Source organism: Oncorhynchus masou, chromosome 1, assembly GCF_036934945.1.
Source record: "Oncorhynchus masou masou isolate Uvic2021 chromosome 1, UVic_Omas_1.1, whole genome shotgun sequence".
Lineage (NCBI taxonomy): Eukaryota > Metazoa > Chordata > Actinopteri > Salmoniformes > Salmonidae > Oncorhynchus > Oncorhynchus masou.
In genome coordinates this window covers 74,349,686-74,362,241 of record NC_088212.1, presented here as the reverse complement: position 1 = coordinate 74,362,241, position 12,556 = coordinate 74,349,686, and the positions used below count along the sequence as shown (strand labels likewise).

Below are 12,556 nucleotides of genomic sequence, written 5' to 3'. Positions count from 1 at the left end.
CCTTCCTGTGTTAGATTATGTTTAAAAAAAATTCAGACCAAGTTGGAAGGAACAGGATCGGATTTGGTCAGAAAGTCAGGAAACTGGCATGAAAATATATTTTTTATAGGTTTGTTGAAATTAGCATTCTTAGGGTTGTCAATGGGAATTTTGTCTCTCCCACAGACACTGAAAAACAGTTCTTATAGGCTTGATACAATCCGTTTATTATTCAATGATGTTGTAGGCTTTCGTTAAAATTAAATGTTCCCTATTAAGCACAATGAATTGAAACAATAGCAAAAGCCCAAAAGCGGCTTCCCTTTTGAAAAGCCTGGTGTAGTGTAATCCTCCTCAACAGCCCCTCGCTCTCTCTCTCTCTCTCTCTCTCCCACAAATCCCCCCTCAGCTGGGTATAAACACTAGGCTGTTTGGCTGTTGGCAATAGTGATAAACGTGTAGTGTTTAAACCACTATGTTAACAACAAGAAGAAACAGAACGCCATTCATGAAACAGTGGAACACTGTGGAGGCAAATTGCCTGACGGACAGAGTCAACACGTTACTGTTCGTGATGTGAGACCCAACGGTCTGGCGGTCCAGAGCTGAAATTTACAGTCGTTCATTAATATGTAGAAAATATTTTTCTCCGTATAAAAAAGTCTTTTTTCCAACTGCACATTTGATTCAGACATGGTATAACTTAACCATTGTAACAGGTTTAATCTCTTAATGACTTTTATGCTCATTTAGGTGTGTTTAATTAATCGAGTGTGCTCTGTGCCCGCTGAAGCCCACTGTGAATACCTGTCTATGTGGACATAAACATTTGTAGCCCGGTACCAGTGGGAGTGGGGGTGAGGCGGGGGTGGCGTGTTGTCTGATTCACCACAGTGGCTCAATCAGCCCTGGCTTACAGACAGATTTACCGCCATGTCCCTGCCGTCAGTGTTTGTCATGAAAAATGACAGTGGTTCAATGGGTCTCGTCCCCACTGCACTGAGAGTCCATAGATCACAGCCTTTAAAAGTGGTGTCACCCAGGCAGGAGCAGTACACACTAGAGATCAGCTAGAGACTATTTACAGGCCTGGTGTAGTTCCTGTTAACTCACCCACAGCCCAGCCACTGGCTTTATGGGTTTACATGGTTACTACAGAGACCACAAAATAATATACTGTATCCACAATGGAATCTCCTATTTGCATTGATATATCTATTGAGTCTTATTAACTAATTATTCCAAAGTCCTTTTTACACCTCTGTAGTGAAAATGTACGTTCAAAGTGTATGTTTTACTGATATCTGTGTGTCTGTTGTGTTACAGGCTCTCGCTGGAAGTCTATGACCAACCAGGAGAAGCAGCCGTTCTATGAGGAACAGGCCCGTCTCAGTAAGATCCACCTGGAGAAGTACCCCAACTACAAGTACAAGCCCCGGCCCAAGAGGACCTGCATCATCGATGGGAAGAAGCTCCGCATCGGCGAGTACAAGCAGATGATGCGCTCGCGACGACAAGAGATGAGGCAGTTCTTCACTGTGGGGTAGGTGCACAGTGAAGAACGCCAGGCTTAGAGCACAGGCGCGACACACACACACGTAGACACACAGCTAAATGACTATTCTGAAATCAGTTGGCCTTTTGCCTGAGAACAGACTCTCTCTCCACTGTGCTTACACTAAAGATTGTTGTCGTGTGTCTGTAACTTGTCACACTAAGCCCCTGACCTTCGAATCAACCCATTTCATCAACCTGTTAAATCATGTATGTTATACAGCCCTCAGAATAGATGAATAACGTTTTAACTACTTTCCCTTTTCCGTAAAAAGAAAACGTGTTGTTTTTCTCTCCACGTGTAATGATGACGGTGGTGATAGTTCGTCGTACGCAATTTCCAACCGGTTTGCGGAGCATTAATGAAACCCCAAGTCAAACACATTTCCTCATCCACTTTACTGTCAAGTGTTTTTTAATAGTAGTGATTTATCAATTTGAGACAATAGCCGACAGCAATAGCAGAGAAAGAGATGCCGACATTACTACAAGATATAAAGCATAAGTATAGGTTTACAGAGGCCTAGAGGGCAGCTGTCTGAAGCTTAACTTCCTAATTTACTGCGTGTGGTCAGTAAGGAGAAGGCTTCTCCAGGTGTTCCCTCATCACCTGTAAGCTATACGATCACTGGAGTATCAATCACTGCTAAAACACCAGATGAGAGAGAGCGAGAGCGCACTAACCACCAATCGGCTTTATGTTACCATTAAACTGGGTGCCATTTCAGAACGACTCAGAATGGTGCTGTCTGGACAACTGTTCTCCCAAATCATTTTCACAGAACCATTGGCTGAGAACACACCTCTGTGGAGAACAGTTAATCCAGCTAGCTCTCTCAGTTTAAGTGCTGAAGTGGAGGTGTCTTTAGGGTTGTCTCGAGCAGCACACACACTGTCAGCATTCTTTCCATTTGCTCATCCCATGTGATTTTAATTGTTTTCCTTTATATATATTTGAAGTAAAGCCTTTTTCCATTTAAAAAATAACACAGAACTCATAATGTTAAGAGAATTAAGTCTGGATTTTAACAATGAAACAGGAACAAACTTGCCTAATAGTCTCTCTCTCTCTCACTGTCCTTCATTTTCTCCCTACAGGCAACAACCGCAAATCCCCATCAGCACCAACGCCGGCGTGGTCTACCCTGGGGCCATAACCATGGCAACGACCACACCCTCCCCTCACATGACGTCGGAGTGCTCCAGCGCCTCAGCAAGCCCGGAGCCGGCCATTCCCGTCATCCAGAGCACCTACAACATGAAGATAGAGCCCAGTGCCATGTTAACCAACGTCCCCATCATCAACGGAGAGGTAGATGAGATGGACATGTACGAGGACTTTGACGAGGAGCCCAAATCGGACTACAGCAGTGAGACTGAGACACTGGAGCCCATCGTCAGCGCCAACTGAGGCCTCTCAACACCTGAGCCGGGACATACACACATTCGTACTGGAGAACCATCCCCAGGGCGGAAGACTGACTGAAGGAGGAGAAACAGAAGAACAAAAAAATACAGAACAAAAATAAATGGTTCTGTTGATTTATCATTTAGGAGCCTGCATGCATATGTGGCTCCGTCAGAATCAACAGCTAAAGGTCTTAAATGTTTCTTACAGTGTGTGAAGCAGTTTGGTTTAGTTCGTTTTGTTTTTTGTTTTTTTATTATCTCATCGTTTATTTTTTGTGTTTTCTTCATGGACATTTACACAATTAGGTTTTTGCCTATACAACTTTGGATGACAGGACTTGAAATGTAACGTTTGATATGAATCCATAATTCTTACAGTCTTACTTTTTTTCTTATGGTATACATATTTTTTTTTTTCTCTTCAGTTAAATGCTTTTAATAGATTTCATTACTGTTTTTGATGGGAGTTATATATTCTCACTCAGGTATGCTGTGCCAGCCAACAGCTTGTGAATGTTTTAAATCTGAATTTATTTGAAACTATTTAGAAAACAAAATATTTGGAAATTCATATTAACTAAAAACAAACAAACAGAACAATTCCACAATTCTGAGACATAATCAAACTCTCTTATTATTAATTGTATTAGTATTATTATTATTATAATTATTATTGGTATTATTAACATACTGTACAATTTTGTGCAGATGTGCCAAACATTTCAAGGGTTCTTTCTCTTAAATAATTTGTTTGAGTCTCGAGGGAGAGACTCGAGTCTTAAACAATCTCTTAATATCTTAGTGCGGCTTCAAAATCCAGTTTCTTTATATACCTTCTATATTGAAACACTCAGGAATCTGGAGACAGTGTGCTGTGTCTAGGGCAGGAACAGGAAGTGATGCAATAGCTTCAGGTGTGGTTGTTCATAATGGCAGCTGTTCTCCATGGAGACCAATGCGGTGACCAACAGGCCCTTCTCTCCCTGTCCCTCCAGCTCATGTCACCAGCCCAGTCTAAAACAGAGCACTATAACACTCCCCTCACACTCTCTGCTCATTCTTCAACTCAGTCTTACCAAGTTCTTAATCAGAGTGATTGTAATCAGGCCAGAATTCCAAGGGGCCAAAGGCATCCAATCTGTGGGATTGGAAAGGCAATGAAAGGCAGCTTTGGGGGCATTATAATCACAAATTGCTGTTTTACAATGTGTAGCTACAGTACATTTGGTTGAACACTTTAGCCCCTACTGGGGCACTGGGGCAAGTTTTAAAGTCTTTGGTCTTAACATTTTTTTATGTTAAATCTGAAGTATTTTTTCGACATTGTAAATCTTAAATTGACACGGGAAGGTCTTAAAGCAGAGTTAACTACTGCAGCAGTCTTAAGAGATGAGGCAGTGTGTGAGGGAATAACATCGTGCTTTTATTAAAGGAGGGCTACAGACAAGGTATTACATTCTAACGAGTCATATTAAACACAACAGTATTTCATTCATAAGCCACACCAGATCTGTGATGGTGATTCTCTACATTCATGCACTTAGATATTAACACTTACTACTTCATTTTTCAACTAAGTTCATATTTTATATTGAACAAAGTTTGTGTTGTTTTATAATGACCAGTTGCCTATTTTACATAAAGTTAAACTTAAATATTTTAGAGCAATTGAAAATGCACTTCTGTATTTTATTTACATACAGACAATGAATATGACATATAACACAATCAATCAGCTCTTAATGTTGTGACAATCAGTCACAAACTGAAAGTCCTTTACCTCTTGAATGGTTCTTTTACTAGTTGAACAGATCCCAGGTTGTTACCTATGGAGAAACAGCTAGAGATGGCCAGCAGTCAAGGCCTTACTGTCCATAATGTAGCCCTCCTACAGGCCAGAAGGACTAAGTACCTCCCTCTCTGCCCTGCCCCTGCCCTGTCTCGACCCCTTCCCATGGCAACCCCCACACCCAGGGGGTGCCATCTGGCTCAGTGGCAGGCAGTGCTAGCTGGGGAGAGGAGAGAGGGGGAACAATAAGGATGAGGCACGTAGCGCTTATTGTGCTCTCCATCAAAGCACAGACAGTGAGGCCCTGCCCTGGCCCTGGCCCAGCCACTAGGCGCTGGCGAGCAGATGGAACAAGTACATCAAGCTGTGGGGGATTATTAAAATGACTGACGAGTGGGTATCATCTCAAATGCAGCATTATTAATTTATGAGCCCGGCTATTCTCCTCCGTGCCCTTGAACCTGTCCATTTCAGACCAAGCCCAGAGGTTTAAAATGATCTAAATGGCTGGTCACCAGCGCTGGCTGTCTGCATGGCCAGGACTCCCTCCTACTGCTGGTCACTGCATTACTCTCCCAGGTCTAATTGATACAGATGGCTCTTTAGTACTTTTCATTTTACTCGGCCCATTCAGAGCTGGCTTTTATTGTGTTGTGTCCACGTTTGAAAGCATTTATCTTGAGTCTTAGAAGTTTTTAAGCACCTCATTATTAATTTCCATTTCAGTTTCTTTTTCTTTTTTTGGTTGGTTGGTTTCTTTGTTGCTATTGTTGTTTTAAGGTACAATGCTTTTTTCTAGGATTTCCTCCCATACACAAACCTAAACGGATTTCCCTCCAGGTCCACATGTCTAGGTTTTTAAGCTGTTAATTCTGTTTGCTGGTTGATTGGTTGATTTGTACGTGATTTGTACATATTTCTCCGTCCATGCCAAACCAATTCAGTGGGCTGGTAGTTACAAAAGGACTGTTGATAGGACTGAAACTTGACTGCGCTTGTATAACAAACAAAAAACAAAAAAACGAAGAACTTATATCTCGCAAGGAGTCAAAGTGTTATAAGCACTGGATATAAATTGTATTTTTATCAATTCTGACTAATGTGAAGCTGTTGTACCAGAAAAAAACCTGAATGAACAAAAATCCCGATGAGTTGGACTTGGGCTCATTCTCACAGTTACCAGATTTGAATCATTTTTCAGTCTACTTGTTTTGTTTATTTATGCAAAGACATGTGTAGTGAATGAACACTTTGTCTAAGCTCCAGGGCCACCAAGGGGAGAGAGACAGCGCGCGAGAGAGACTGAGCAGTAAACTCGACAGAAGGCTTGCATAGTAACTGGTTAGCTGAGAACACCGGATTTCAGACACGCATTTTATTGGTCACATATGTTTTGTGTTGTATATTGTATTTGAAGCTATATAGTGAGAATATACATTTTATTGTATTTATTAGCCTCTGTTGGCTCTAAAATTGTCAGTAGAACATAATGAAAGGACAATCAGAGAGAAAAAAATATGTTTAATGAATTGGAGCTTCATTTTTCAATAAATTCACCATTTCATTATAGATTTTATTGTAAATACAACATAGGAAATAGAATTATATTTTTGTTCATAAGTACTTAGTGAAGTATAAGTTATGTATTTGACTGTTATTTTTTTCTTCCTTTTTTTTTTTTACATCAGTGTATGTTGATCCATGTTCTTAAAACTGACAAGTCACTGTACGTCATGTAGATGCTGAATATTTCTCCCGGTTGAAGAGAGCAGTATTGGACGGTTGAGGAGAGCAGTATTGGACGGAGCTGTAGCTGAGATAGACATACAGGCCCCTTCTTGCTAGCGTTTCAATGACCTCCCTCAGACAATTCAAGGAGCCAATCAAAACCCAAGCTATATTCCTTAGCCTTGGACATTAAGGACAAACGTTTTTTTTATAAATAACTTCATTTTTATTTAATTACATGCAAAGTCGGTACAAATAAAGTACTCTGTATCTTTCATAGGAACAGTGCTAAAATTCATCTGAACAACAAGCAGTTAAGATGTATATGTTTTTATTATACAACTTGCGTTTGCAATCATGACTCAATCCTAGCGACATACCTTATCGCTTGTGTTTTGTGTTTTTCACAGCTCTCAGTGGTTATACTGTTGTGTCAAATTTGAACGGAGAGGTTGATAGTAGCATAAATTAATAGCTAAATTTTAATTGCACATCTGCATGCATTTGTTACATTTAAAATTAGAATGACACAAGAGGATTTTATTCATTGGAAATTTTATACAGGGGGAGCTGAAATTGAAGGGAGTGTGCAAATATTTATTAGTTTTAACGTGGCACAGTGCAGAGCCACTCGTGTGTATTCTAGGCCTATACTCTTTTTGTCATTTTCTATGTGTTGCTGACCTTTTTAAAGGTAGCCCATCCAGCCATCATCAAAGTGTAGTCTTGACCTTTTCTATGTGTTGCTGACCTTTTTAAAGGTAGCCCATCCAGCCATCAGCAAAGTGTAGTCATGACCTTTTCTATGTGTTGCTGACCTTTTTAAAGGTAGCCCATCCAGCCATCAGCAAAGTGTAGTCATGACCTTTTCTATTAATCCATCTGTCTTTCAGCCATGTAAATGCGAACAAGACTAAACAACTGAAGACAAAGCTTGTATGCTGTTTCAATAACTTAACTTAACTGTAATTATTTTTTCTGTCATTGAACTTTGTGATGTATATGGTGGGAATGTTCTCTGTGTTAATTTAATTAGCACAATTCACTGACATGCTGGACTGACATGCTAGCTGCTGTTCAGGAGTGTAACATTTGCTGTTGGGGACAACTTATACAGTTGTCAATGGTACTTTGCTTTCTAGATTCATTTTTTGTCTCTCAAGCAACACTGTGTGTGGCTCTTCTGTCGCTGGGGCTGTTGCTGTTTTGAAACCGCTGGCAGACTGATACAGTTTTCTGCGTAGAAATCAACCTCTTGGCAGGTACCTAGGCCCATGGCAGGTATTGTTAAGGGCATAACTAGATAAAATTAAACAGTGTCTGTTGCTGCTTTGAAAAAAGTTTTAATTCTGAAAATGTAAATAGTTTATCATAAAATCTTGTACAGTCCAGTGTAAAGTTTTTAATTGAACTTTAAAAAAAGGTTGCCATCATATTTGTGTTCACTTTCTTCTTCATACAGTACAAAAGGACAGCTACTTGCTGAGGATATTATTGTTCAATTTAAAAAAGGAAAAGGTACTAAAATATTTTCTTTTGCTTGGCTTCAAAATGTAAACCAGCAAGTCTTTGGTTTCCATGTGCAGTATTGACGTGAGGTAAACTTAAGGTGAAATAATTCTACAGTGGTATGTATTGGAGACCAGTCTCCTCTGTGTTGGTAGTATTAATACACTATATCAGATAAAATACACCAGATGACTGACACATTTGGGTGTATCTAGGCACCTTAGTAATGTGTGCAAATATCTAGGTTGTGTTCCCCACAGGATGCATTCAGGCATATTGTAATGTAACATCATCTTTCTGTATGTACTCAATCCATTGATGTAACAAGGCAGGAGTGGGTTGTTTAACTGCCTGTTTAAGCTCATTTACCTCAAGAGTTTCCTCCTTTTGCGTAAAAGAGTAAGAAATTGCGTGACAAAGTCTCACCATCACTCCCATATTTTGTACTGCTGTTGACACTTACAAATTAAAGAGACATTTTGTTTTAAGATCCAAGTCTCTATTTTGTTGTTGTTGTGCATTGATTGTCCATTGATTTCTCATGCAAAAACTACATTGATTTCTCATGATACCTTTCAACATTTTATTTTCTACTGCAGTGTGGGATTGCATTTTTTTAAGGACAATTATTTACCTAAGGTGGCCCGGCACATAAGTCATAGTTTATCATTAGAATGAGTGCCACAAACTGATTTTAACATGAACTAATGGTAGAGATTATATTATTGTATGGTATCTGTTTTCGGACATCCTCAACCTGATGCCTAAAATATCATATGTTACTCAAATAATGCAAAACATTTATGTTTAGTACCTTTTTGTCTCAAGACAATGATGCTGTTTTCTGAAACCCTGCAGCATCCCGGCCCTCAAGGTCCAATGAAAAGAGACCATTAGGGAAACAGAGAGCATGCAGTAAAGGTGTTTAGAGGACCTGTGACCTATCGCACAGGTAGACATTCAGAGGGCAAGGCCCAGTGTGTGTGCTCCTGCAGCCAGACACAGACAGGTGTATGTGCCAAGCAGGGCCAGAGGAAAGGTCAGGCAGAGAGCGATCAACTCAGACGACGTGTGGTCATTCATCTCCTTGGATCCCTGCCATCCATGGCTCATCATCATCTTGCTAGGCATAGGGTCGAGGGTAACACGATGGAGTCATTTTTAGGCAAGGTTTCAGGAAGCAACTGCCTTTCAGAGGTGTTTGATTCCAATACAATTTAACAACACTGTGGTTTTATATTTCTTTTGAGATTACGTTTTTGATATACACTACAGTTGTCATTGTTTCAAGTTGATATACACCTGCAGTCATTTCTCTGCTGCCATAAACAGTCTCTCTTTCCATTCACAAAAAACTATTTGCAGTTATGGTGAGTGATATATCAGGGCTGTAAATAAAATCATATCCATGGTATATACGGTTCAGCAGGGAGGAAAGCTGCTTTTCCTTTCTTCAAACTTCTATTTGCTGGAGTAAAAAAATAAAAAGAACAGGAGCCTGGAACAGGAGCCATTTCCGAACATTTTGGAAAACCATTTAAGAGTGTCTTTTGTTTTCTTCATCAATCTTTTTTTGTCTTTTACCAGTGTTCTGCCTGTGCGCTGTCTTCCTGAGAGCGTAAAAGCCCCAGTTTAACTGCAGCATGTATAATAGACGCCTCTGTCAGCTCTCTCCAGCAGAAGCACCCAGCGGTAGATGGAAAATTAGACATATACCGCTGCACAATAAATCTTATAGTAATTCTCCAAGCTTGCATTACGAATAATGGCCAGGAGAAAGGCCTGTGCTTTGTGTATTTCTCTTTAAGTTACTGTGCATGGGTGTGTAGGCGTACAACATTAAAAAGATACTGGGCCTGTGACATTTTAATCTTGAGTGAAAGACAATAATTCTAATTTCCTTTGGCCCATATTTTTTATCTTCGATTGTGCCATACTTTTTTCTACGCTTGCCAGATGGGAGAAGGGGGTCGGGGGGTTTAAGAGGTCTAGTGAGGTATGGAGACTAATGCCACTGCCTGTAAGTGGCCTGTTTAGATTAACTGTCACAGTGTTACTACAAATGTAGGTGTTTGGGCTGCAGATAATAATTAATACAGTGTTGCTTCTGCTGCACACTGGCAGGACTGCAATTTCACCACTCCGATGACTAAACATTGTAGAGGGGAGGCGTCTGGAACACTATTTTACTGTTTCTGAGTCCCTGTCTGCATTGCTCTCCACGGCATGGCCACTGAGCCCAGTGAATCAGTCAGAGAGCGCTGGCTCCCCAAGCACAGCTGCTATTTATCTGATTTTCTCATTAGACTTGACTCATGACTTTATTGTAGGCCGACTGCCTTTGGCAGAGCTACTGCAATGCTGAAGTATTACTCTCTCTCTCTCTGAGCAGTTTGAGTGCTGCTCTCCCTGGCGATCTGCAGGTACTTTATTTTTTTATTTTTTTATTTCACCTTTATTTAACCAGGTAGGCAAGTTGAGAACAAGTTCTCATTTACAATTGCGACCTGGCCAAGATAAAGCAAAGCAGTTCGACACATACAACGACACAGAGTTACACATGGAGCAAAACAAACATACAGTCAATAATACAGTATAAACAAGTCTATATACGATGTGAGCAAATGAGGTGAGATAAGGGAGGTAAAGGCAAAAAAAGGCCATGGTGGCAAAGTAAATACAATATAGCAAGTAAAACACTGGAATGGTAGATTTGCAATGGAAGAATGTGCAAAGTAGAAATAAAAATAATGGGGTGCAAAGGAGCAAAATAAATAAATTAATTAAATACAGTAGGAAAAGAGGTAGTTGGTTGGGCTAAAATATATACTTCAATCTATGTATGGTTTTACTCTGTCAATCTGACTATTAAAGGAGAGTATTTTATGGATTTCATGATAAAATGAATTTCAATACTTTTGGGAGTGAGACACACTGACGGACCAGATACACAGCATATGTATCCAATAGAAATACACTGAGTGTACAAAACATTGAGAACACCTTCACTTTCCATGACATAGACTGACCAGATGAATCCAGGTGAATGCTACAATCCTTTATTGATGTCACTTGTTATATCCACTTCAATCTGTGTAGATGAAGGGGAGGAGACAGGTTAAAGAATTTGAGTCAATTGAGACACGGATTTTGTATGTGTGTTGTTCAGAGGATGAATGTTCAAGACAAAAGATGTAAGTGTTTTTGAACGGGGTATGGTAGTAGGTGCCAGGCGCACAGGTTTGTGTCAACAACTGCAACACTGCTGGATTTTTCACACTCAATGGTCTCCTGTGTGTATCAATAATTTTTTGTATTTTTATTTCACTTTTATTTAACCAGGTAGGCCAGTTGAGAACAAATTCTCATTTACAACTGTGACCAGGCCAAGATAAAGCAAAGCAGTTCGACACACACAACAACACAGAGTTACACATGGAATAAACAAACGTACAGTCAATAACACAATATAAAAAGTCTATATAAGTCTCCAACTTCAACGATTTTTGCAATTCGTTCCAGTCATTGGCAGCAGAGAACTGTAAGGAAAGGCGGCCAAAGGAGGTGTTTGCATTGTGATAGACTGCATCCAGTTTGCTGAGTAGAGTGTTGGAGGCTATTTTGTAAATGACATCACCGAAGTCTAGGATCAGTAGGATAGTCAGTTTAACGAGGATATGTTTGGCAGCGTGAGTGAAGGAGGGAGGCTTTGTTGCAAAATAGGACGCTGATTCTAGATTTCATTTTGGATTGGAGATGTTTAATATGAGTCTGGAAGGAGAGTTTACAATCTAGCCAGACTCCTTGGTATTTGTAGCTGTCCACATATTCTAAGTCAGAACCATCCAGAGTAGTGATGCTTGTCGGGCGGAAGGGTGCAGGCAGCGATCGGTTGAAGAGCATGCATTTAGTTTTACTAGCATTTAAGAGCAGTTGGAGGCCACAGAAGGAGTTTTGTTTGGATGTTTGTTAACACAGTGTCCAAAGAAGGGCCAGATGTATACAGAATGGTGTCGTCTGCATAGAGGTGGATCAGAGAATCACCCGCAGCAGGAGCGACATCGTTGATGTATACAGAGAAAAGAGTTGGCCCGAGCATTGAACCCGGTGGCATCCCCATAGAGACTTCCAGAGGTCTGGACAACAGGCCCTCTAATTTGACACACTGAACTCTATCTGAGATGTAGTTGGTGAACCAGGCGAGGCAGTCATTTGAGAAACCAAGGCTGTCGAGTCTGCCGATAAGAATACGGTTATTGACAGAGTCAAAAGCCTTGGCCAGGTCGATGAAGACGGCTGCACAGTACTGTATTTTGTCGATGGCGGTTATGATATCATTTAGTGCCTTGAGCGTGGCTGAGGTGCACCCGTGACCAGCTCGGACATCGGATTGCACAGCGGAGAAGGTACGGTGGGATTCTAAATGGTGAGTGATATGTTTGTTAACTTGGCTTTCGAAGACTTTAGAAAGGCAGGGCAGGATGGATATACTGTAGGTCTGTAACAGTTTGGGTCTAGAGTGTCTCCCCCTTTAAGTGGGGGATAACTGTGACAGCTTTTCAATCTGCAGGAATCTCAGACTATATG

The 12,556-nt window shown here is 40.5% G+C and overlaps 1 protein-coding gene across 3 annotated transcripts in view; it reads left to right on the top strand.

Moving 5' to 3' along the window:
- LOC135550462 (transcription factor SOX-6-like) overlaps positions 1-4,943 on the top strand; it is a 34,626-nt gene extending 29,683 nt beyond the window's left edge. For all 3 annotated transcript variants that reach the window (XM_064981290.1, XM_064981301.1, XM_064981279.1), the window contains exons 6-7: positions 1,306-1,522; positions 2,632-4,943. In XM_064981290.1, the coding sequence (XP_064837362.1) occupies positions 1,306-1,522; positions 2,632-2,944 (530 nt within the window). In that variant the 3' untranslated portion in view covers positions 2,945-4,943. The remainder of the gene's footprint in view (positions 1-1,305; positions 1,523-2,631) is intronic.
- The last annotated feature ends 7,613 nt before the right edge of the window (positions 4,944-12,556 follow it).